Source organism: Rhea pennata, chromosome 1 (genome assembly GCF_028389875.1).
Source record: "Rhea pennata isolate bPtePen1 chromosome 1, bPtePen1.pri, whole genome shotgun sequence".
NCBI classification, from domain to species: domain Eukaryota; kingdom Metazoa; phylum Chordata; class Aves; order Rheiformes; family Rheidae; genus Rhea; species Rhea pennata.
This window is the reverse complement of record NC_084663.1, coordinates 37,500,111-37,523,964: the sequence shown is the minus strand read 5'-3', so window position 1 is coordinate 37,523,964 and position 23,854 is coordinate 37,500,111. Positions and strand designations below refer to the sequence as shown.

General features: G+C 39.7%; 1 protein-coding gene across 2 annotated transcripts in view; it reads right to left on the bottom strand.

Moving 5' to 3' along the window:
* LEMD3 (LEM domain containing 3) overlaps positions 1-22,459 on the bottom strand; it is a 45,243-nt gene extending 22,784 nt beyond the window's left edge. For both annotated transcript variants that reach the window (XM_062584225.1, XM_062584234.1), the window contains exons 1-3: positions 20,916-22,459; positions 4,798-4,835; positions 2,577-2,643 (exon numbers count right to left, since the gene is read on the bottom strand). In XM_062584225.1, coding sequence (XP_062440209.1) covers positions 2,577-2,643; positions 4,798-4,835; positions 20,916-22,449 — 1,639 coding nt within the window. In that variant the 5' untranslated portion in view covers positions 22,450-22,459. The remainder of the gene's footprint in view (positions 1-2,576; positions 2,644-4,797; positions 4,836-20,915) is intronic.
* Between the last annotated feature and the right edge of the window lie 1,395 nt (positions 22,460-23,854).

Below are 23,854 nucleotides of genomic sequence, written 5' to 3'. Positions count from 1 at the left end.
TGGGGGACAATTAAATCACTTCACATAGCCTCAGAGCACCATTGTATAGAATAGGTACCCAGAGCTGGAACCTATCTTAAGTCAAGCAGAAATAATGAAGTGTTACTAACTTCCCATTCCACAAATGACTTTCAATGTTTCACCTTTTAAAAGAAAAGCTCCATCACTTGCTCTGCCAATTTAAGTTGACAAGGCAAGAAACTAGCTAAGTAAAAATGTAAAAAGCATAATAAAGAGTGGGCTAGAAAACAAATTCTGAAGCGGCCATCTTGATGGTAGGCATGATGTTGCATAAAGCTCAACAAAAGAGCCTAGTGCAAGTTTCCAGCCTGCCTTTGTAATATTAATAGTTATAATATGAACAAATGATTCATAGCCAAGTATGAAATCAGAGAAACTTCTAAGTATCCATGTGACAGGGAGACCTGAAAAAGCACCATTTTCAGTTAAACTATATTCTTTTACTTCTCTCTCTTTTGAAGTGACACCCTGTGTATAACAGCAATACTCCTATCAGAGTCTGCATCTCTTTAGCAGCTTTCCGTGTTCTTTGACTCTTAAACAGCCTCCAGCTGCCGTGCCAGGTCTGTCAATGTGGGATTCAAAAGTGGATGGCAGACTCCTTCCTCTCGTACCTTGAGACACCTGGCATTGATGACAACTACTGTCTGCACATCAAGGAATGAGGTCATTCTTCAGACTGCTTGCAGTAAATTCAGCTCGTATGAAAGTTATTCTCTTGAGCAACCAGGTAACCTTTTAATATGGCTTCAATTTTGGGGATCATCTAACCAATAAGAATTATTACATTTTCTGAAAGTGTTTAAAATTCTCCTGCTCAGGAGAAGACTAACTGGGGCATTAAAGTATCTTCACGATCTACTAAAGAAAGTAGTCATTTTGGAGCATATAAACTCCTCTTGTAAAACAGACAGATAAACATAAGTTTTTATATGTTTATATGAACATATATAAACTCCAGTTAATGAAGACAATTCACTTTCTTTCATGGATGCAGAAAGGAGGTGCAAACCCTTTCATCTAGGCAAGAATATGTTTTACCGTATAGCCACTGGAGGGCCAGCCGACACTAATGGAATGGCAAGTTGTTAAAGTTTCTCTTCAAAAGGAAGGAGAGAAGTAGTATATCTCATTGCATCCACTTAATACATTACTCAATGCTCTACTCCACACAGCTGTGAGTCTTGCAAGATGTTCCTGCACACCACAGATTAGCTATACTATGTGGAAAAAAAATCATTTGACCCCAATGATTTATAGCACAGAAATACCTACTGGCATCTAACAAGTGTGAAGTAGATTTAAAAATAAAAATAATCAAGATGTAATTAAACTGTGAAAGATCAACACCAAAGCAAACAATCTGAAAGCAACAAATTTAAGACCAAGACAACTCTTATTTTGCATGCATCCAGGTTAAACATTACATTATGCTTTAACCCAAACAGTCAAAGAATAAAGGACAGATGTTTGGACACACGAAGAAACTTATTTCATTCACTGCAGACATTCTAAATACACAGAAAATTAAAGCTTCTGCCAGAGGAAGTATTCTCTTGCAATATAAAGGTACTAGAGAGTTGTTCAAAACTCTTGTAAGATTTCCTTTATGATCCTGGACACAAACTCACAGCCTCATACATGACACTGAATTGTGGGTTTGGGTTTTGGTTTTTTTATTTGTTTAAATATTCGAGATGCATCTGTAACACCTGATAATTGTGTACCTGTGGAAAAAAAAAAGCCTTTTTGGTGAACCGATGCTGGGAAAACAGCAGTTGGCACATAGAATGGTAAGGCTTAAGAAAAACCTGAATGACTGCCTTCTAAATACTGGATGGGTTAAACAAGCAAGTATGCTAAAGGATGCTAAAAAAAAAAAAAAAAAATAGCTTAACAATTCAGACTCACCGGATGCCCAAGTCACAAAGTTTAGTTTTATCATTTCTCAATTGTGATCTGTATATATATCTATGCAATTTAAAAGTAACAATACTGTGCTTTTGCCTAGAGTCATAATTAACACAGATTTTAATATTCAATAATTAATATTAATCCTAAACATCATCTCTGAAGCATTACTATACAAAGTACTTTTCATTAGTATACAATTAGTTTGATCAGTTGGATTAATTTGTCTAACAAGGCAATCTTGTTTAACCGCTGCTGTTCATTGCATTAGCGAGCATTTTTTGATCACTGTGAAATAATTTTTTCAAGCAAACACTTTCCCTATAGCAAAATAACTACCTGTAAAAGAAATGCATATTCCTTACCACATGCAACATATTTAAACCTTTTAATGAAATCTGATTAATAAACAATGAACAGATTAGATCCAAAATCATAATAATCAAGATATTCAACAGCCTATTCCATTAACTCAAAAATGTTACAACATGAAACAGCTATATTGGTGAAAAAAGATAGCTTATGGAATTCCAACTGGGTATCAGAGCCCCAGTAAAACACCAGTTGTTGCAAATCACTATCTGAGCATAAACTTTTTCATAGGTATAACACCACTCTTAGTCACAGTGTTTTTAAATTGTTACCTGCTACTTGTGCCAATTTATCGTGAAGTGCATATAAGCTGTTCATCATGAGACTTCTTTCATCTTCCTAGAATTAGAAAAAGACATTAACATTAAAACAAATCTTAGAAGAAAAGCATTTTCTTCCATTTACCATTTACAATAAAGATATATTACTTTAATATATCATCAGGAAAAACAGCTTTTTATACATAGAGAGCAATGGTGTTTCATGCAATAACAATAATGTAAGCAATAGATTTTGATTCAGAGTATTTACAATATAATTTTTTCAGATTTTGACTGAAAAATAAACTAGCTTGCTGCCTTAACTCCAATGGGCCAGTCAATTAGAACTGACAACTCAGAAGGTTGTTTTAAAAACTTCAAGCTCGGTTTAAAATCAAGAAAGCTCTGCTTTAAACAATCTTGTTCACACTTCTATATAAACTACTAGTATACTAAGACCTATTTCCCAGAATAGGCATGAAAATGAGATATCTAAGTGCTAGTTAAAAAAGGGTAAAAGTTCTTTATCAAGATATAGAACACTGAAATGCACCAAGAAGCATTTTATACTAGAACAAATTATTCAAAATTTGAAAGTGATGAATGCGCAATTACATACATTGAGCACTAAAGGCTCTTCTAGAAGTTTTTTTGGGGACCTGGCTCTGACATAAGTGGCCAAATCAAATGGCAGAGATAAGATGAGAGTCTTCATTCAGAAAATATGCCAAGAAAGCTGTTTTCCATTGTTTGGACATCTGCTGGTCACATATAGAATACTATTTTCAGTATAATTCCTTGATGCAATAGTACTACACCTGACAACTTTTTAAATAAAATTGCTACCAAAAAAAGAATGCTTTTTTTTTTCATTGATCAAATATTTGACAAATTAATTCTCACAGATAATGCCAACAGTGACCAGCATTACCTCTGGATATTTACAGACACTTAGTCCTATAAAACTGTCACTAGCTAACCTTGTTAACTCATTTTCTGGTTAGAAAATACAGGGCATGGCAGAACAGGAAAATCTGCACCACCTCTACATGCCCACTACCAACACCCACATGCACGAACTCCAAGAACAGTGCTCTAAGCTCAATTTATCTTTACTGGATACCCATAACTTCACTTATGTATACAATGAGACACACACACCTGCACTATTTTTGGAAGTGATCTCTTATTTCATAAATTAATGGATGGACTACATAAGGAATTGTTCATAGCTAACCATCAAGCATGGAGTAGGATTATTATGGAACAGCAGACAAAATCCACACAGGAAAGAAAAACAGAACAGGTTCTCGAGCAGCTGCATCTGATGTGCAAGACTCATTCTCCCTGCACTATTAAAACATCATTCTGAAAGAATCCTCAATTTACCTCACAAAATTCAATTCATTCAAAACATTCAAAAGTGTCTTCTTCCAAGAGATTAGCCAAGGCTACCTACTGAAAATATGTAACAATTCATTTTTTGAAGAGCTCAGTTCTAGACAAAAAACAAAACAAAAAAAGAAACCCATATGATTTGCTTTGTGGTACTTGCACATGTCTAGAGAAAGCAGATTCTTATGTTTATAGCCCAGGCAGAAAAACTGGACCAGAAGAGAGAGACATCAAAATAATAAACAGAGACACTTAATGGTGATATTTCAAAGCAAGTTATCCCAATACTCCAGTTGAAAGAATGAATGTGGAAAAAAAAAAAAAAAAGAATCAAAGTGAAAGAGACAAGCTATCTAACCTATTATCTAACCCCTGCTCTTCCAAGCCCCTAAATAAGATCAAGGAGTTTGAAGTCAGTCATCTCCTATCAGCTGTCCTTGCAAGCTTGAGAAGCCAAAACACGTACATGAAATAGGAAGGGAAAAACCTGATAAATTTAGTTTCAAAACTCTCATGACAGCACAAGTTCTCCTCACAGTTCTACAATACAAATTTTGCAACGTTTTACATAAAGCAGTCGGCATACGAAAGACAGTAAACCTTGTAATAATAGTTATATTGCCAGAAGTGTAGATTTTTTGGGTTTTGTGGGGTTTTTTAATATTTTTTAGGGGGGAGGGGGTGAGAAGAGAAACACAAAAAGTTAAAATATTAAGTAGAAAGAAATGTGTTAACCTCATGCACAACAGTCTGATATTGCACCCTTCCAAATAGATCGATACTGTTTTTATATAATCACTTGACAGAATCAAATACCAATATTAATTGTTTTACTTACCTGTATTTTTTGTAGTTTGCCACTGAAAGGATGTTTAACTATCAAAAAAAAAAGAAAAAAAACATTGTATTGTCTGAAAATACTAATAAAGTATATCAATACTGTAGTTTTATTACAATGATTGTTGTATCCTTTAGATAAAAGCTAACAAATCCGTAATAAGACAAATAACAATGAGACAGCTATTAATGTTTGATTTAACTGCACCTTTTATATTGAATTATGCTGGCATTTACATTTAAATCAATCTTGTACACTTACAAATTTCCAATTATTTCTGTGCAAACATGCTTATCATTTACCAAATTCTTGCTTTAATTACTCAAATACATTCAAATCACAATGTTCAAGTTTCTACACACCCTTAGCATTTTGTTTAACACACAAATAAAATTGAACTTCTTCACTAGAGAACAATCCACACAGCACAAAGCAGTACAACTCATCAGCATCATTTGTTTTGATGGGAATAAAACATGACACAATGAGAGTCCAGCTGAAGAGTGCAATGCATCTAAATGACCATTCTTTCTAAATAAGAGTTTCCATAGGTCACAAAAACCTAAGCTTATCTAGTATATTCCTCTTGATTACAGCAACAATTTCTTCGGGGAAAAGCAGCTGCAACTAGACAGGCAATTTGTGCTATGCTCCCAGCTTTCAAGAATGCCTGAAAAGTTAGGAAAGGAGGAAGCAGTCATTATTGTCTTAACTTTTTATGATACAAGCTGTTTCACACACATTTTGGCCTTATACATGAACTAGTGGTTCTAAATCCTGTTGAAACAGAAAATGAAGTTTCTACTGGCCTTAATCCACCAAGCACAAATACATAAGAAAAAAAGTCCTGGGAAACCTGAATGGTGAGGGTCTAGGCTGTAAGTCTCATCACTCTGATGTTAGCAAGCACATCAAAAACAGGTAGCACTTGAAGGGGCACAACTCCACATACAGCTACTTCATTTCATAATAGAGTACTTCCAGAAGAAGATTACCTTTCACTACTTCTAGGTCTGATGCATTTGCTCAGAGATTATTTCTGGAACAAAATTAAAATCCTGCATTTTAAAATCCCGCAGTTCGATTTGCAACGCCAAGACACAGCAAAACACAGAAAGTACCTTAAGTAGACAGTGTTCAAAATATGTAACGCTATTTACTCCAATAAATATGTTTCCACTCCCCCAAGCTATTCTAAATATGTACCTTGCATATATAATGCTTTATACTGAGGCTCTAAAGAGCTGGAAGCGATACCTAGCAGATTAGCAGCAATTCTATTTCCACAGCATTCCTGCTTGCACCTGAAGGTACAGCAAGAGCCTCTGATACCACTAAATAGTTTGACTTTGCATAAAGCATTCTCGTGCACATACATATTCACAAAGCATTAAGAGCTGCTTCCCTGTCAGTCAGCTGATTTACGCTGACTTCTGAACTATCACCCTGAATTAAGCTGATCAGTTAATTCAGTTACACACGGGTAAAATAAGAGAAGCAAACATAGAGGCACCAAATCTCTCTTTTAGGGGAGAGAAAGGATAAAAAGAGAACCCACAAGTCAACTTCAAATCAGGGCCACCCTGACTTTGCCAAGTGTAACAGCATTTCAGTAAATATAGTAGCATTTCTACTAAAAATATAGTTTTTATAATAAAAACAGTTAGGAATCATTTGTAAGACAGCTTAGTTTATATTAGCTGCACAAACCACCATAGCACTGCTGCCAGGAGTCAAACACTGACCTGCTTCACCTTATTTCTGAAAGGCAAGTCTGAAGCGAGAAAGTCACTAACTGTTCCATTGCTCCTACTTTCAGCAACCAAAATGAGCACATCTCTGCAATTACAACCAATAGATGACATATCAAAATAAAACAGTGGGACAACCAGAATGGTTCCTGAGCCAAGGAGAAAGTGTGACTCAAACTTTGCAAACAGTAGTCTGTCCATGTGCCTGACCTCAAGAGAAAATTGCCCCATAATAAGCATTTCATCTTCCTCTGACACAGCAAGAGGAGGACACAAGAACACACAAATACATAGAAACACACTAAAAAACAAAACCAAAAAAATACAAAAAAACACTATCACACAAAAACAAAACACCCATCCATCCAACCAAAAAAAACACAAACAAAAACAAACAAAAAAACACAGGGATTGATTTTCAGAGATGTCTGAGTACTTGATTCTGTCATCAGATTAATTAAAACTGACAGAAACAGAAGATGCTCAAGCATTCTTTTAAACCAAACCCTATACCAATTCATGAGTTTGTTCTATAGGTACAAATTCTCAGACACTGCCTACTAAATGACCAAGCCATGAACTCTACACAGCTTCTACGTATTTCATTCATTAACTCAGCAGAACATTTCCAGCACACTAGACTTTTAATCTAACTAGCCTAAAATGGGATTAGGGAAACCCAGCCAACGCACTAGATGACTGCCAACCCCCCGATTTGATCATTAGCTATCCAGACTGGATAATTATGTAATTATGGGCTCTTCGCAAAGTCATTCTTATTAAGCATACATAATATTTTGACTATATGATTTTAGATTTCGGATGGGGGAAAGAAAACAAAATAATGTGTATATTTCAAAACCTGACACTGATTTTGGCACTCATAAAAGCCATGGAACAGAAATGCAATACTCCTTGCAATGCAAATGCATCTTTGCAGGCATTCAAGTATTGCAAACTGGAAACTGCAAGCTGCAATTTTATACACACAAATACAGTACAGCAGTCAGATGAAGGCTCAAGACTACCCCAGCATCACTAATCCTCCTCTCCAAAAGAAAAAAGGAAAAAAAAAATCTTACATATGAGCAACTTCATATTTGGATAAATCAAAATATCATTTTTTCCAAGCAATCCAGATTAGATACGTCAACATTTACCTCTCTTTCAAAAACAGCAAAAACCAGACTCACTTTCCTCTACCAGTTATCTATCAGAATATTCAATCAGTCCCTGTAGCACATTACTGTAACTCATACATTGTGATTTCTATGACATCCCTTTGAAGTTAGTGATTTTGTGGCCAGTTAGCCAATAAATGAGCTCTATATTGTGTAACATGGCATTATAGCATTGGATGCCTCATGCTTAAGAATGCAAGCATATTAAATGCAACTGCAGCAATATATCAGTTGCATACACAATCAAGTTATTAATCAATACAAATTTACTGCAAAACCCTGATTAATTTGAGTTTACAATGCTAACCCTTCACTACATTACTAATTCCCCTACTCTGAATCCACCCGTTTTTGACTCTGTCCAGGATCTAAGCTGTTATCCAAATCCTCTCATCTGCTTTGACCATAGATGCAATGGTTTTTATCAACTCCAAGGGACTAAGGTATTTCAATACACTAAATCAATATTGTTTCAGAAAATTGCTTCATTATTCTTAAAAATATACAAGTATACTTTAAATAGTAATAATTTCTTGCTCTACCAATATAAATGTTTATCAACTCTAATTACTAACAGAAACATTCCTTATGTGAACACATCACACTTCCAAGTCTTCTCCTCAAAAAGTGTTCAAGACCCTCTACCAGATAAGCAAGAATTACTAGCCTTCAAAGTAACCTATCAAGGACAAAATTTTGCGTATTTATCAGCTTGAAAGAAAAAGTTCTCATCTATTCATGCTACTAAGTCAAAATCAGCCAATTGACATGAACATTCACTACTTTCAAAACAGAGAGATGCAATAAACCCTACCTGAACATGGCAATAAGACAATCTCATTACCCCATTAGAACTCCCCAGCCAGCAGTGAGACTGAAAAGCCTGCCAATTTTACTTGGCCACACACGAGCATTGTCACTATTTTCACGTAAAAATATCTCAGAAAATAGAAAGCAAATTGTACATACTTCATCAAATAAACTGCAATAGCTAAACATTCTGCATAAAGAAAGCGATAAATAGAGAAGAAAGCAGATTATTCCTAGCAAGGTACAGAGCTAATCAGTTACCAAAAAAAGTAAACACATGTTGTTAAAGAACAACATCTTCAAATGAAACTCAGTTTCAGAACAGGAAGGGACAAGGGGAAATAGGTATAGCCTATTTAAAATTCTATTTTTGAGAAAATTTACACAATGCTAATTAATCAAGGACAAGACAACAAGATTATTGAACAAGCCTGTGGAAGAAATCGAAGACACAAAGAACTACTGTTTGGATCAACTGAAAAGACTACTGATGATCCTTAAAAAAATATCTAGTTTACACATATCACTGCTGGAACAAGCTGTAAATGATGACTTACAGACTACCAGAAGCCCTCAGAGTGGCAGAACAGGCTGTTAGTCTCACATAACAAGAAGTGACCAACATAAAGCTAGGGGTCACAGCACAGCACCAAAGCACTACAGCTGAAGCTATCGACACAAATACACACACCAAGCCTTCTCACGAGAATACTCAATTTTTAAGAAAACAAATGAAGTCAGCATCAACACACAAGGTTAAATTCACTGGTATACAGAAGAGCTCATCTTGAAAGTAATAAACCCACTGGGAACCCCTCTCTCCTTTTCCTGCCTATGACATTGATAGCAATTGTAGAAAGACAGAAATACAGTTACAGGGGTTCTTTTCATTTACTTCTATTAGAGAAACTTGGAGAGCATAGGGTGGGGTTGTTTTTCTTTTTTCAAAGCTTGTTTTAACAGACATGAAATTGTAGCCCAATTGCAGACATCCAAGAATACACAAGTCAGCTTTTACAGAGTCTTAATGGGACAAGCACTAAAAGCCAACATAGGTTCGTAGGCAGTCATACCTAGAAAAAAAACGCAGAATCTTCCTTTCTAATGTAGGACAGAACCCAGCATTTATGTCCTAAGCTGGATATTTTTATAAGACAGAACTGTATCACTAATATGGTACCAAAATAAGGGACTTAGTTAACTCTTGGTTGCCAAATTAGGATCCCAAAAAGGAGCCAGCCTTACCACTACTATTAGCCACTAGACGCTGTGTTACTCCGCCCTGAGTAGCATTACCATTCTTGCAGTACAAGAGTTTCAATATACCAACAGCACTTAATACAATTCAACAGACAATGTTAAAACCATGATACATAGGAACAATCACATTACAGAACCACCTAGCCCAGAATCCTGTCTCTCAACAGTGACAAGTTGTTTTACTCTTGTTAGAGATACCTGCCCCTAACAGAAGGGGGTATCAATAGAACAGCAGCAAAAATAAATGTCTGAGGCAAAGAACAGAAAAGGTATCAACTGATATTTCACCCGAATATTCTCCCAACCGCAATCCGTACTTCAAGAACGTCCTCAGCCAGAAGTGGTATTTCCGAAGTTATCAACCCCTAACGTATTCCCCACCACAACGGATTTGTCCAGTCACACGGTAACACCGCATAAGCTTTGAGCTTCAGTAACATCTTGTGATGAGTTCTGCAACTTAAGCGTGCAGTTTCTGCTGCTTATACCGAACTTGGCACTTGTTAACCTGAGAAACTCCTCCCCGTAAGAGAGCAGAGAGTAATCAGATCCTATTCACTCTCTCTGTAATATCATGCCTTTACTTCATCTCCCTTTCTTCAGTCCTTGCTCTCCCGTATTTAAGAGTCCTATTCCTCCTTGATATGAAAGCCATACTGTGCCTTTGATTGTCCTATTACTGGTCTTTGAAACAGAGCTCGAAAAAGGTTCATCCTTTTTGAAGTGGGAGACCAGATGTGAACACTATTCAAAATACCAGAGCACTATAGATTGATAGTATCATACTAACATCTTCAAACACATACTCTCAAATATACTTTTTTCTCTCAATTCCCTTCTTAGAAATTTCTATCATTGTATTTTCTTTTTGATCACTAATAAATATCAAGCTAACATTTTTATTAGAACTAACGTAATCCCATAGTCTATTTCTGGAAGTACAAATAATTTGATTTTATAAAACAAAAAGCATGTTTCCAAGGCAGTTTTAAAGAGCTGTAATGCAACAGCTGCAGAGACTAGAACAATCCCAGTTAAGCAGAAAACACTGTCCTTTGACTTCTCAGCGTTACCTAAGATAAAGTGTCAAATTCTGTCTGCACACACACAGTACACTACAACACACCTTGCCAAGCTGGCAAGTTCTCCAGAGCAAGGGAGAATGTTCTTCTCTATAAGCAGAAAACTATTCTTTCTCCAACCCCCAAAGTGACAAGCACATTAATCCCAAATCAGAAGCAGTATTTCTTTTTCCAAAATTTGTCCTGCAAAAGTGGGGTGTAAAAGGTAATGAATGGATAACCTAAGTATTTCTATTAGAATTTTCTCTTCCTTTGTTTTCTTGAAAACACATGCTGGATAATGTGTTGTTAACAGAGCAAATAACGTTGCTGGAAGCAATGCTATCCAACACAGGCCTTTAGTGCAGCCTATTTCTTGGAAACAAGTTCTCAATTTTAGAATATCAGTGTTTTCAACTAGCAGATCTTTAATTAGTATTCAGTAACTCAGGCCAGGTACCGATTCCATGTAATCAGGTACTGTGTATGGGTGAAGGATAGTCTTACTCTGTTGTCTTTTTCAGCTACTATACCTTAAAAAAATAGGAAACATCAAACAATTATTATATGTCCTAGATGCACATGTTAATCAACAGGATGCCTAAGCCATTTTCTGTACATGCTCAGCAGAAACTTCTCTGAAAGGCCCAACAAGATGCTTTGTCACGAGCATCTCTCATAGAAAGTAATCACCTCAGGTCCCTTTGTGATTCAAGAGCCCCATCTTTAAGACAGCTTAAATAAAATAATCCTGCCTTTACTTTCCTCTATCCAATTACTCAACACTCATAACAAACAAGCAGTTGTGCACGTGACTTTCATCTCCAGATTGCTCTAATTCAGCTGGAAGTCACTTTGAATAAATTGATTAAATCTCTGTGGATTGCTATTAAGACACTATGTCACAAGTCAAGCTGTACAATTCCTTATTTACAGATACTTTTTCCAAAGCACACAAAGATTAAGTTTAATATTTCTACATCAGTAAACACCTCAAACAAGAACAACGTGTTACACCATTTTAGTCTGAATGGTCTTTGGTTGTGCCAATTTTGAATGACAGCGCAATCTGCTACAAGGATTTGAGATTTTAGTATTTCCTTAAAGTTAATGCCATTCAAGTCAATTTTTCAACAACCACAGCCAGTTTAGAGAGATTTTATTAATATAGTTTTCCTTTATAGCATTTGATTTCATTCTGTTCATGAATAGGTGAGAGTGTTGATACCGTAACCAAATGGCTTTGAAACCAATTTAAAATAAAAGAAATCTTCCTCTAGAACAATGAAAACTATTTTGTGATACACACTTCAGTTCAGAGACACATTCCATCAGCCTTGATAATAATCACAGCCTTCATTATTTTCAGTAAAGAGGATGGGAAGCATCAGAATTCCTCTTCTTTTTACTTCATAATATAGGGAAGCTCTTTTTCTTTTTTACAGCCGTATCTCTCTCGCTAGAAATACAGGTACCCACTCTTGTCTATTTAAATGCTGGTTAATACAGGTCTGAATGTTGAAACATGCTCCCAGGAGTCATGTCATCTGAGTCCATATTTCAGAAGAGACACTAGTGTTTGGGGAGAGCTTCTCATAAAATTACTGTTTTGCTAGTGTAAGAATACCACATTTAGCCTCATATTTTTAGTATAAAACTTTTACAATTTCAGGATTTTTGATCATTAATAACTTAGATAAAAGTAAAATACTTAAATCTGTATACTCTGTAGATATTCCTCTACTGGGAAATTGAAACAGTTAATAGTTGTCCCTAAATTGGTTTTTAAGAACTTTGACCTTTTAAGCAAAAAGGTCTCACAAAATTTTGTAATTATATTAAATAAATCCAAAACTAAAACAGTTGACAAAACATCAGAGTTGACTTCAGAGAATGTTTTGCCTACATTATTGTTATGTTTACTCCTGTACTGAAGCAGCCCTTTCAAGTCTTCAGAGTTGATACCTCAGACTAACACAAGCAAGTAATGCAAGTAACAATCAAGAGACTGCCCTTCTTTCCTTCTGGTCTCCCCTCTGCTCCCCAAGTATCATCATCAATCATAGCAAAATTCAGAAAAAAACCCTACGGAGCAACAATACAATCTCTGCTTGCTTCAAAAGGAAGTATGTACAACTAATGTATGTGCAACTTGCCAGTGTGCAAGAAGACAGCAGGAAAGCTCTACTTTTTCTATTAAAAAAACCCTCTAAAGTAACTATAGGGAAAAGATGAAAGAACAGGTAAGCAAGCATAAACAAGAACTGATACAGCCCCACCAAAGAGCAGAACAAACTTAAGAGCACACTCTCAACAAGAAAATAAGACTGCAATTTAAATCTCCAATACTACAGAAATGGAAAAAAAACGGGCAATTCTGTAACTTGAGTTACAAACTCCTCTTCCATACAGACTTCAGTTACAAAATACAGTAGTACTACACTGTAATATTATGAACATTTTTCTGTATCTAAAGATAACATGCAAATGAAGAACATTGACAGAAGAACCCTTAAAAGACCCTTAACCATGACAGTAAAGATACACTAACAAAATGAAGATATTGATTACATACAGATTGTTTGTATTTAAAACAAGGGTTCTACTGGGTCTCTATTCCTTTAACTATTCAGCACACATTGCTTTGACTATCAGCACTTGCTACGCTATGAGTAGTGGAACTGCTAAACTGTGGCCAGCACAGAAACTCTATGTAAAGCCTAAACATGGCAGTAAAACTCTGGGGAAAACAGGTGCCCAAGTGTATTATGGAAAGAAGACAGACCTTACTGCCATGTGGGACATTCAGAGGTCACTGCTGGCAGGTCTCTGTCATGACACAGATGACCTTGCACAGGGGGAACAACAGCTATAAGAAGAATCCATATTAGCTAAAGAGAAGAGAAAAGACTGCCCCATGTATACAGCAGAAATATAGAAAGTTCAAAAAATAGTTCAGCAATAATTCAAGACATAACATTGTTTGGCTTAAAATGAAGAAAAGGAGGTGATATTCAAAACTTCAATTTTTACTCACTTGGACCTAGACTCTAAAGAGTTGGGCAACCTTCAAGGCTCTCCCCCCCTCACCCAGGCTGCACTTATTTGAAAGCATGAACTGGCTAGTTCAAATAAAAAATATGATCTAAGAGAAACAACTGTACTACCACACAACCATACATCACTGTTATTCTTGTACATATGCTTCTCAGCTATGGGTTCCTGTAGCAAGCTCAAAGGCCTGCCTGAACTAAAATTTCCAATGTTCTTAAAATCAAACAGGTTAAACCTAAGGAGATGTTCATACATTAAGTTGATCCATCTTCTAGCAATATTGTGTACACTTCTAAGGCAGGTGATTAGTGAGGAGAGAGAATCTATCCTTAAAAGAAACTCATCTGTTATCTAGAAACAGCAAAGAAGATGAAGGAAAGAAAGATGAAATGAGTCTTAAGAAAATCTGAAAGCATGAGGACAAAAAAACCTTACCACCCAGTTGGTTACCTGTAAATATATGGCAGCTGTGTAATATGTAGGTCACTAAGTACAAAGCCAGGTGTTTAAACTATAAAATAAAGCTTACAAAATAAAATCTCAACTTTCCTCCCCCAAATTAAACTATTTATCTCATGCTTTAAAGAAGCATAGCAGGCCAGGTAGCTAGTAGTCTGAGCCCAAGATCTGTGTAAAAAGCAGCTCATTACATTCCCATCATTTGAATGGCAAAGCACACAACACCAATTCATTCATTTGCATTTGGTCTTTGGAGCTCAAATCAGCAATACAAGTCCTCTCCAGGGCTTTGTGATTTTTTTTCTTCTAGTTTGCCCCCCCCTTAAAGTGAAGGCTTTAATACCACATAGTTTACACAGAAGAAAACAGTCTGAATTTAACATCCTCCCCCTCCCTCTTTTTTTCTTACTTCATGGGTACATGTGTACCCACATCTCCTCATTTTCATTGCTACTTCATAAACAGCACCTTCAGCTCAAGGTGTGAGACAAAAAACTCAATACTTCAAATTATTAATCTAAAGATGCATTAGCAGCCATACTGTCCAATTTCAGAGTAAAATAGTGCTAAATATGAACAAACTAAGAAAAAGTCTACTGTGTTTCTGCAGGTTGTACCATCTTTGGCTGGAGTCAAATTTAAAAGGCACTGATCAGAATAAACTTAGGAACACTTAGTCTGACTGTGCATATGCATCCGCCCATTCTGAATAAGCTTCCAGAGTGCTTAAAAGGCTGTTATTTCTGCTTTTCCATGAGAAAGACTACTGGCTCAAAGGACACTGTAGAGACAATACAGTCATATGGACCTTTCAGATTTTCTCAATACTACAATTTATTCTCTTTGAGATGATACTAGAATGCACATGTGTTTGCCCTACTATGTAGGAAATACGAAGTAACAATGCATGGATATATCCTCAAGATACAGATAAATTCTTAAGATAATTAGGAAAACCTTTATTTAGAGCTGCTTTTAGACAAGCTTACAGATAAAACAAAACTCAATATGTAGTGAGGCTGGTTTCTTCTCCAGAAGGAAATCTACATATCTATTCTCATTTTCTTAGCTAAGCAAGTCTCTCCAGGGCTTTTCTTCCTTTGAATAAAAGGAAGAGCTTCTGCTTTTCAGCTTTTTCATTCAAATACTCCATGCATCCCATCCCTAGAAGCTTCCTTGGATCATATATCGGATCCAAACTGACACTTAAACAGACAGGATACTCTCTTCTTTTCAAGATTATACTAGGAAATTTACAGAGTAATGGCAAATTCCTTCCCAGGAATTTGCAAGTGTGAGAAACAACAGAAATAAGATAGCCAGACTGGTCTTCTAGTCTGCATTTCTGTGAATTTCAGCGACCTGAAAAAGGCCTCTCAAGTTTAATCACAAGATGCACCACCCAGCCTGTTATTCAACAAAATTAACAAATGACCCCTTTAGTTGTCCAGAGTATGCTGCCAGAATAAAAACGAACAACCTACTTTTAAATAAAGGTCAAGTACCAGAGATCATCATAAAGTTTGATGATGACAACTTTAACGTTTCCCAGAAAACATGCTGGGAACTAGGAAAACAACAACAAAAACAACAGAAAGGAGTGTTTCAGGCAACTGCTAAGAATAATCATACATTTAACTTTTGATGTGTGGAACCCCTCATTCACAGTAAACATTCCATTACTAAATTTCTGTTGATAGGTTCCAGATTAGGTTAAACCAGAATTTTGTTTTCAAGGACCAACTCTACACATTCAGATACACAGAAAATTTAGTTTGTTGAGGATATATGCAGTGAAGTCTAGGAATACTGGACATGAAGGGTTCCTGTTTTGCAGCTTGATGATAGTGAACACACACTGGGATGAATACCACTGAATGAATGCACTGGAATGTTTTCTGCCAGAAACTACATAGTAGGATGACAGGTATTGAGGATATATACGGTTAATGTAGAGGGTTTGATACACAGCCCACTGATAGTATCTGCTTACATTAACTTTTGAAGTCAATGAACAGTACGAGACTTCTCCAAAGAACAAATCAGAGATACAGCTAACCTTCAAAGACATACTATTTCACTGAGAAAAGGAAAATTAATATTCAGATGTGGTCTTAAAAGCTAGTCAGGAGTAGTATAACTTTTATCCAGCTCATCTCAGCAGTTCTGTTGTGATGAAGTCTTATTAAGTCAACTGCTCAACAAAAACAGATCAATGCTGCATTTACCCAAAGTGCTCCAATGCCAAAAGTCTAAAAATCTCCAACACCTTTTCACTAAAGAAAAGGTTGAGGGGATATATGTGTATCCTATAAATAAACTCTGTATTAAGATATAAGTGGTGGTATGAATGAAGTTAAAGTATGTACGTAAAAACAATTATTCTATAAGTAATCTAATAACCTTCCCCCCCCCCCCAAAAAAATATAAATAGACTTCTCTATTTCTAAAGAGAGGATAGATTTTTCATCTTTTCATTTGGGAACAATTCGATTTCTTACTTATCTAGCACAGCATCACTAAAATTCAATGGATCCTGTAGGATACTTGGCAAATACTAACATTTAATCCAATTAGATTTTTAACCTCCATCTCTTCCCCTCCCCACTTCATACAGCCTTCTAGTAATTGCAGTTTGTCACTAAGAGTTCAAGTGAAAGAGTTCCTTAAGACTCCAAAAAGTCAGCTTTATTCAACATACTTGCACCACAACAGGATGCTGAGTAAGCAGAAAATTTGATTTTTTCCTCCACAAAATGAAGTATTTGCTTTTGCAAAACACCAGATGTCACAGCACATCTCCCCCAATAAACTAGGCCCATCAGCCCAACCCCAGTCTTCCTGTTTCATAGTCAGCATACATGCACATTCATTTGCTTCTTATCCTCTAAACCTCCACAGTAAACTGCAAACACATAAGCTGGTGCAGGCAGAGATGGCAGGGGGGAAGAGACAATGACAAGGATACTGGAGAAAAATGGTTATCAAAAGCAAAATTACAGGATACAGTAGGTTGGGGCCATAGGTTCCACCACTACCACATCTATATATCCTAATTAGAAATTGTACTTACTGATCAAGACAGCACTCTCAGACCTGACACCGGATGATCCAGTCATCTAAAGATACTTGATTTAACCTTCCAGCTCCATTACCTACATTTGTCTCCAACTCTTGCAGACGGGCTGAGAAGCTTACTGAATGGGCGAACTTCTACAGTCAAAGTTTCTAGGAGAAAATGCTAGCAGTATCTCAAGACTAGACATGTGAACCCAAAGCCTTTATTTGCTTAGACAGAAAAACTGCCTAAGTACCAAGACAACACTAAGACAGTGTTTTATCTGAACAGTCAGCTGTGCAAGGAGACCTTAGACGCATAGCAGTCAGTCAAAACATCAACTCTGTTTTGTAATTCTCCATCTTCCAGGAACAGGCAGCACACTGACATCATTGCAAAGCCTTCATGTCACCATAGTCATTCAAGAATTATCGTTTACATTTACAACAGGATTTAGCATTACAACCTGGAGCAGAACTTCTACACAGAAGAAGAGGTAACATAGATGTCTTCCAAATTGTTCAGTAGATGTCTTCCAAATTGTTCAGTGGTTTTCCATTTATCCATGCATCCATCAGTATGCTTCCTCCATCAGCACTGGAACAGGTTGCCCAGGGATGTTGTGGAATCTCCTTCTTTGGAGATATTCAAAACCCACCTGGATGTAACCCTAACATGCTCTAGGTGACCCTGCTTGAGCAGGGAGGTTGCACTAGATCGCCTAAAATGAAGTGAAACCATTTAGGACAACAAACACTACGAACATTGTGCATTACTCCCTGGAGGAAAAATGAGAAGCATCCCAAACACACAAACAGCCTTTCTGTTTTGTCATAGTAATTGTGGTAATTCAGGAGGTACCTATACTCCAACTCCACTAAATCACAGAAACTTTTTATGTTAACAGTTTTAAGCTGAACACAGCTGAGTTTTTCATAATCAAACTTAGCATTCACCTTCAACCAACTGTATCTCACCTACAGCCTTAAAAAGGCAAAGAACAAAATAGTTTCTTCAGCTACATTATTATTTTTTAATAAAAATGTAGGAATCACTTCTGCTTCTATGCGAAAAACAGATAATACACCCACAGAAGTGTAAGAGCCAAAGGACTCACTCGGAGGTTGTTTAACTAAACTTGAGGAAGCATCTAATAGAAGACAGGTTTCCTCCCAAAACTAGTAGTAGTAGTAGTAGTAACCAGTCTTCTTTGGTCTATCTTATCTATTCTTGCCCATTCAACAGACCTTTCAGATTTTTTTTCCCTCCAATACGTGCCAGGTAAATTTCTGTTCATTACTGTACTATGAAGGAGAGGGGAGGTGGGGAAATCCTGTTCCCATTGCTATCACAGGAGCTGGCCACAAAAATTGCTTCTTCCAGTGGACTCTTCCCCAATTCCTACTTGTTATGTGACTAAGTTCAAGGCTATGAGGAAAGAGGGCACCTAAAAGGCAAGCACCACTGTCCAAAGAATTCTTCAGGAATCCATTTTCAAGAGTCCAACTGAAAAGAGAATGAGTAAGAGAAGGCCATGAACTTGCTTAATGGAGCTACCAAACAACATACGACTAGCAGGTGTTTGGCTGGGCAGCCTAATCTAAGCAAAGGGGCAGAAGAAAACAATTTTCCTTATGTAACAGTTCCAACTTTTTATGAGCAATATACTCAGTACAGTAGTTCAATATGCTCTGCAAGGAAGTTCACACATTAAAAACAAAGGTTTTTTTTTTCTAAGACAGAGAGTTCAGAGCAGTTTTTTCTCCCCCACAGTATTACTAACTGCATAGCCACTGAGATTAAATCAACCAGCACAGCAGACTAGCTCTAAATAAACCACTGAATGTGACAGTTAGGGAGTTTATCCCAGCAGATTGAAAGACTTTCCCCATTAAAATCATCAGAATTTAAGACTAGGGAAAAAAGACAAAAAAATCTAATATGCTTTAGCGGGAATTGCATAGCTCATCAGTACTTTATAAGAAGATTTATGTCTCTAGCAGTTATGGCCAGAAGTTAACCACAGAAGATCAGTAAGAATAGCCTCCATACTCAGACTGCACTGCATCTATTTCAGTCCACCTGCATATGTTTGTCACCTTCTCTCCCCCCGCCCCCCCCCAAAAAAACAGTCTCATTATAGTTATTTATTAAGAGCCATGTGGACAGCAGTGAAACTGCGCCAAACACTAAGTTCCTGCTGCTACTTTCTTTCCTAAACAATAAATCCTTCCCTCCCACACAGAAGGGTGCAAAAGAATTGAAAGCTATTCTACTATTACAATGCAATGAATAAAGTTTAAAAGGGGGGAAAAAAGAAAAAAAAACGCGAATATTTCTGCCCTGCACCCTCTAGTCTCGGAGTTAACAGTCCCAGCAGGTCCCAGTAAAGTTCTGATAAATAATATAAGCAGCACTAAAAAGTCTCAATCTAACAATGAGTGAGACCATTTCATACAAGGTACTAGTACACAAATATGGGGTATATACATACCCTACTATCAATTGAAAGAAACACTTATGCACATGCATATATCCACATACCTTCCTCAATTATCATTTCAAAAACAATGCAAGTCCCAATGGCCATTTGATGCTCTCACATCTCAAAACTAGCTCTTTATACTGTTTTTGACAGTTGCTAATACGAAATCAAGACACCAATGATATGATTTTTTTCTTCTTATATTAGAAACTCTACTGTCCATTCAGAGAAGCCAAAAAATGATTTTGCATGAGCTACCACCCTTAGGTGCTATGTTTCCATTTTTGTACGCTTGTGAATACAAAATGGTAGTTTCTAAAACCATTCAAAGAAGATGCTTTCATATATTAAAGTCCTCAAAATTAAAATTAAAAAAGAATGCTCTGAAATTCAAATTAAAGCACAGTAGTTTCATATATAATTGTATTATAATCTAAATTTAGAAAAAAAGTGTGCATTTGCAAACAATACATGACAGTTCCATCAGTCACTGCAGAATGTTTTAATGCATAACATCATCTAAACCTAGCATTCTTCTCAAGCCTTAATACACAGAAATGAAAATAACCTGCTTTACTACTGAACAGCTACAGACAGATCTTAGCCCTGCAGGAATCCCAGACAGCCAAATGCGCACGACTACTACTGTGAGATTAGTATAAAGCTTTACCTTGCTGATTCTTTATTAAGCCTACATCTGCTATATTGAAACCATGAAATTGCTTTGCAAAGAAAAAAAAACATGCAAGAAAACATGGTGTCAACATATTACAGCAGGAAAGAGCCAGGAGTCCGGATTTACCCTCAACTGCCTTGCAAGCTTACCATACCACTTAAGGAATGCCAGTCAGTTTCTCCATGCTCTGTCCTACATCAGGAGATTATACCAAAGCGGAACTCAGAAATGCTCAGTAAGACACGTCTGGGAGTACAAAGTAGAATTAACAGTAATATCCAGTTGCAGAAAGAAACTGCTCTTACCCTTGACCTCATACTTACTGTTGACTTCTACATCCTCAGCTACTCCAGAACCTCTCATTCTCAGGTATGTGAAGCCCAGTATCAGAAAGAACAAGCATGCAGCAGTTAAGAGGAACATGGACAGGTAATGTGCACTGAAGCCTCCAGTGGTGGATACCTCCTCTCTTTTGAACTGTTGGAGAAGCTCCTCCTCGGGCTCTGAGAGATTCTTCTTGTAGGTGTTTTTCAGGTAGGTATGATTTGAACCCGTATGATTGGAGTGGTTGAGTCTAAGGGAGGAGGTTCCACCCAAGGGAAGGCTATTAGTAGCTGAATAGATCCTGGATTCAACATTATAGCTACCAGCAGCACCGCTGAGAACATGATTATTGGTCGCTTTCCTAGTGGCACCCGGAGGGTCAGTGATTTTACTGCTGTCCATGTCTGTGAGCGGTGCTGGCAGCAACAATACTGCAGGGGATTTCTTAGACAGGCCAATGCGGTATCTAGGAGTGGGAGGACTACAGTCCAGTTTTTCACATCCTCCTCCTCCCCCTATCGCTGCCGCCGCCTCCTCTTCCTCATGATTTCTGCCCCTGTCTAGACTCCCGGCAGCCGCCGCCGCCCTGTCATTCGTTACGACTACACCGGCACCACAGCCTCCGCCAGCCCTTTCTTGGCCCGTCTCCACCACGCCGGCGCCGGCTGCAGCGCATTTGCTTGCTATGAATGGGGCAGGAGACTTGCTGAGGCTCCGTCTGGGCCGGCGAACTGCAGGCTCCTCCCTCGGTACCTGCTGCTTGGCCCTGGCCCCCGCCGCCTCCTCCTCCTCCGAGTCAGAGTACTTATCCCTGCTGCCGAAGGCGAGCAGCCGGCTGCCGTTCACAGTCCGGTTCTTCCACTGTTCGCTGCCGCCTTCCTCCTCCTCCTCCTCCTCTTCGTCGCCGTCCTCTTCCTCCCCTCCTTCCTCCTCGCCGTCGCAGGGCTCCCTCACAGCCTGAGCCGGAGCCGCCGCCGGTCTCCGGGCCGCCGCCCCCCACCAGGCCCCGGGCTTCCGCCTGGCCGCCTCCTCCGGCGGCGAGCTGCTGGCGAGGCCGCAGGCGCCGAGGGGGGCGGCAGGCCGCGGGCCGCGCAGGCCGGGCGAAGCCCGCTCCCTGCGGCCGGCGCCGGCCTGGCTCCGGGGGCTGCCCTCCACATCCGACTCGTCCGAGCTGAAGCCCAGCAGCACTTTGCTGCCCCCGGCAGGGGGTGCTGCGCGGCTCCGGCCGCCCGCGGCGCCAGCCCCGGGGAGGTAGGGGTGCTCCGCGCCGGCCAGCCGGGCACCCGCGCCAGCGGCCGCTCTGCCCGAGCCGCCGCCGCCGCCCGGCGCCGCTCCGGCCCCCGTGTTATTGTTGTTGCTGTTCCGGGTCTTGTTGGCGCCGCTGCGGGCCCCGGCCCGCTCGTCCTCGCGCAGCTTCTTCAGCTTCTTCAGGTAGACGGGCCGGGTGCTCTCGCTGACCGGCCCCGGGGAGAAGCCGAAGCGCCGCAGCTCCGAGAAAAGCTCCTCATCCGTGAGCTGCGCGGCCGCCGCCATTTTCCGCTCCCCCGCGCCGCCGCCGCCGCGGCGCTGCCTACCCACGCGCCGCGCCGCGCCGCGCCGCGCTCCCCGCCGGAACTGACGCGTGCGCGCTCGGCTGTGGCCTAGACCTGTCTGTCACCCCGCGGGCGCCCCCCGCCGGCGGCGCCGCCAGACGGCGCGGGGGGCGGGGCAGCGCGGCGGCGGCGCCGGCGGCGGCGCCGGCCGCCCCCTCCGCCTGCCCCTCCCCCTCCCCGGCTAACGGCTGGCGCGCGCGGCGGCGCGCGGAGGCGCCACGGGGGCGGCGTCGCGCCGCTGCCCGGCCGAGTAAGGGCCTCCCGCGCCCCGCCGGGGTTGAGCGGAGCGGCGGGGCGGAGCGGAGCGGAGGGAACCGCCTCAGAAGGCTCTGCCGGGCGTGAGCCCGGGGCTGTGCCCCGGGTTGCGAGCGGCGGGGCCGCCGCGGGCCGGCGGAGTCGCCGAACGCGGTTTCCCCTCCGCGCCGAGCGCTGAGGGTCTTTTAACGTCGTTTAAGGTTACAAACAGCTGAAGAGACCCGAGGGAGAGCCTACTGGCACACCTGTCCGGGGCCGTGTGTGTTTCGTTTGCTCCTCCCTGGCCGTGCGCTCGGGTGAACTTCTCTCCTTCAGCAGTCCGGCATCACGACAGCGCAGCTGTGAGGAGACCGAGATGCGAAGAACTGAGCGCCCTGGGAAGCTGCCTCCTCTGTCTCGATGGCTGAGCGTTTGTCTCATTAGTTTTGCAACTGCCTGGGTGTATTTTGCTCTTTTCTTCAGAATAATATACTCTTCCAACTGTATTACAGTTTAAAGTGCCTGTATGCACAAACATGTGTTTGTCAAAATATTTGTGTCAATTTAAAGATACAGAGGTGGCACCTTTCTGAATGTCAGGCATTAGCTAGGCCTTTTGGATTGCACTTTTGGCTGCAGAGCTGACAGGCCGCGTGTGGAGGCTTCAAAATCTCCTTTTGGACTCTGTGTATCTCTGTCTACCCATCTGTAATGACAAAACCCAAGGCTTGTCTGCTGCTTACTGTAAATGCAGAGGCTGAGTTTCAATTTTGACCAGCCTGTGACTGGCCTTTGAGCAATGTGTGCAGAAACAGTCCAAGAACAAGATACAACTGCAAGAACAGCTGCACATTTCCCCCCTCCCACAGCTTCTACAGTGAGGATAGCATTGATGTGCCCTGCTAATCTCAAAACTGAAGTTGCTAATCCCAGGTACTGAGGAGTATTTGAAGAGCAGGAGTTACAGTAGCCATGAAGCAGTTACAGGCTGAAGACCAAGCCAGTCTTCAGAGCGAGAAGAGTAGCTTGAAGCCATCTTTCATCATGATGATGATGAATGGTGAGGATTATCTCATTCTCTATTCCTGACCCGCCACACCAGGGAATGCTGA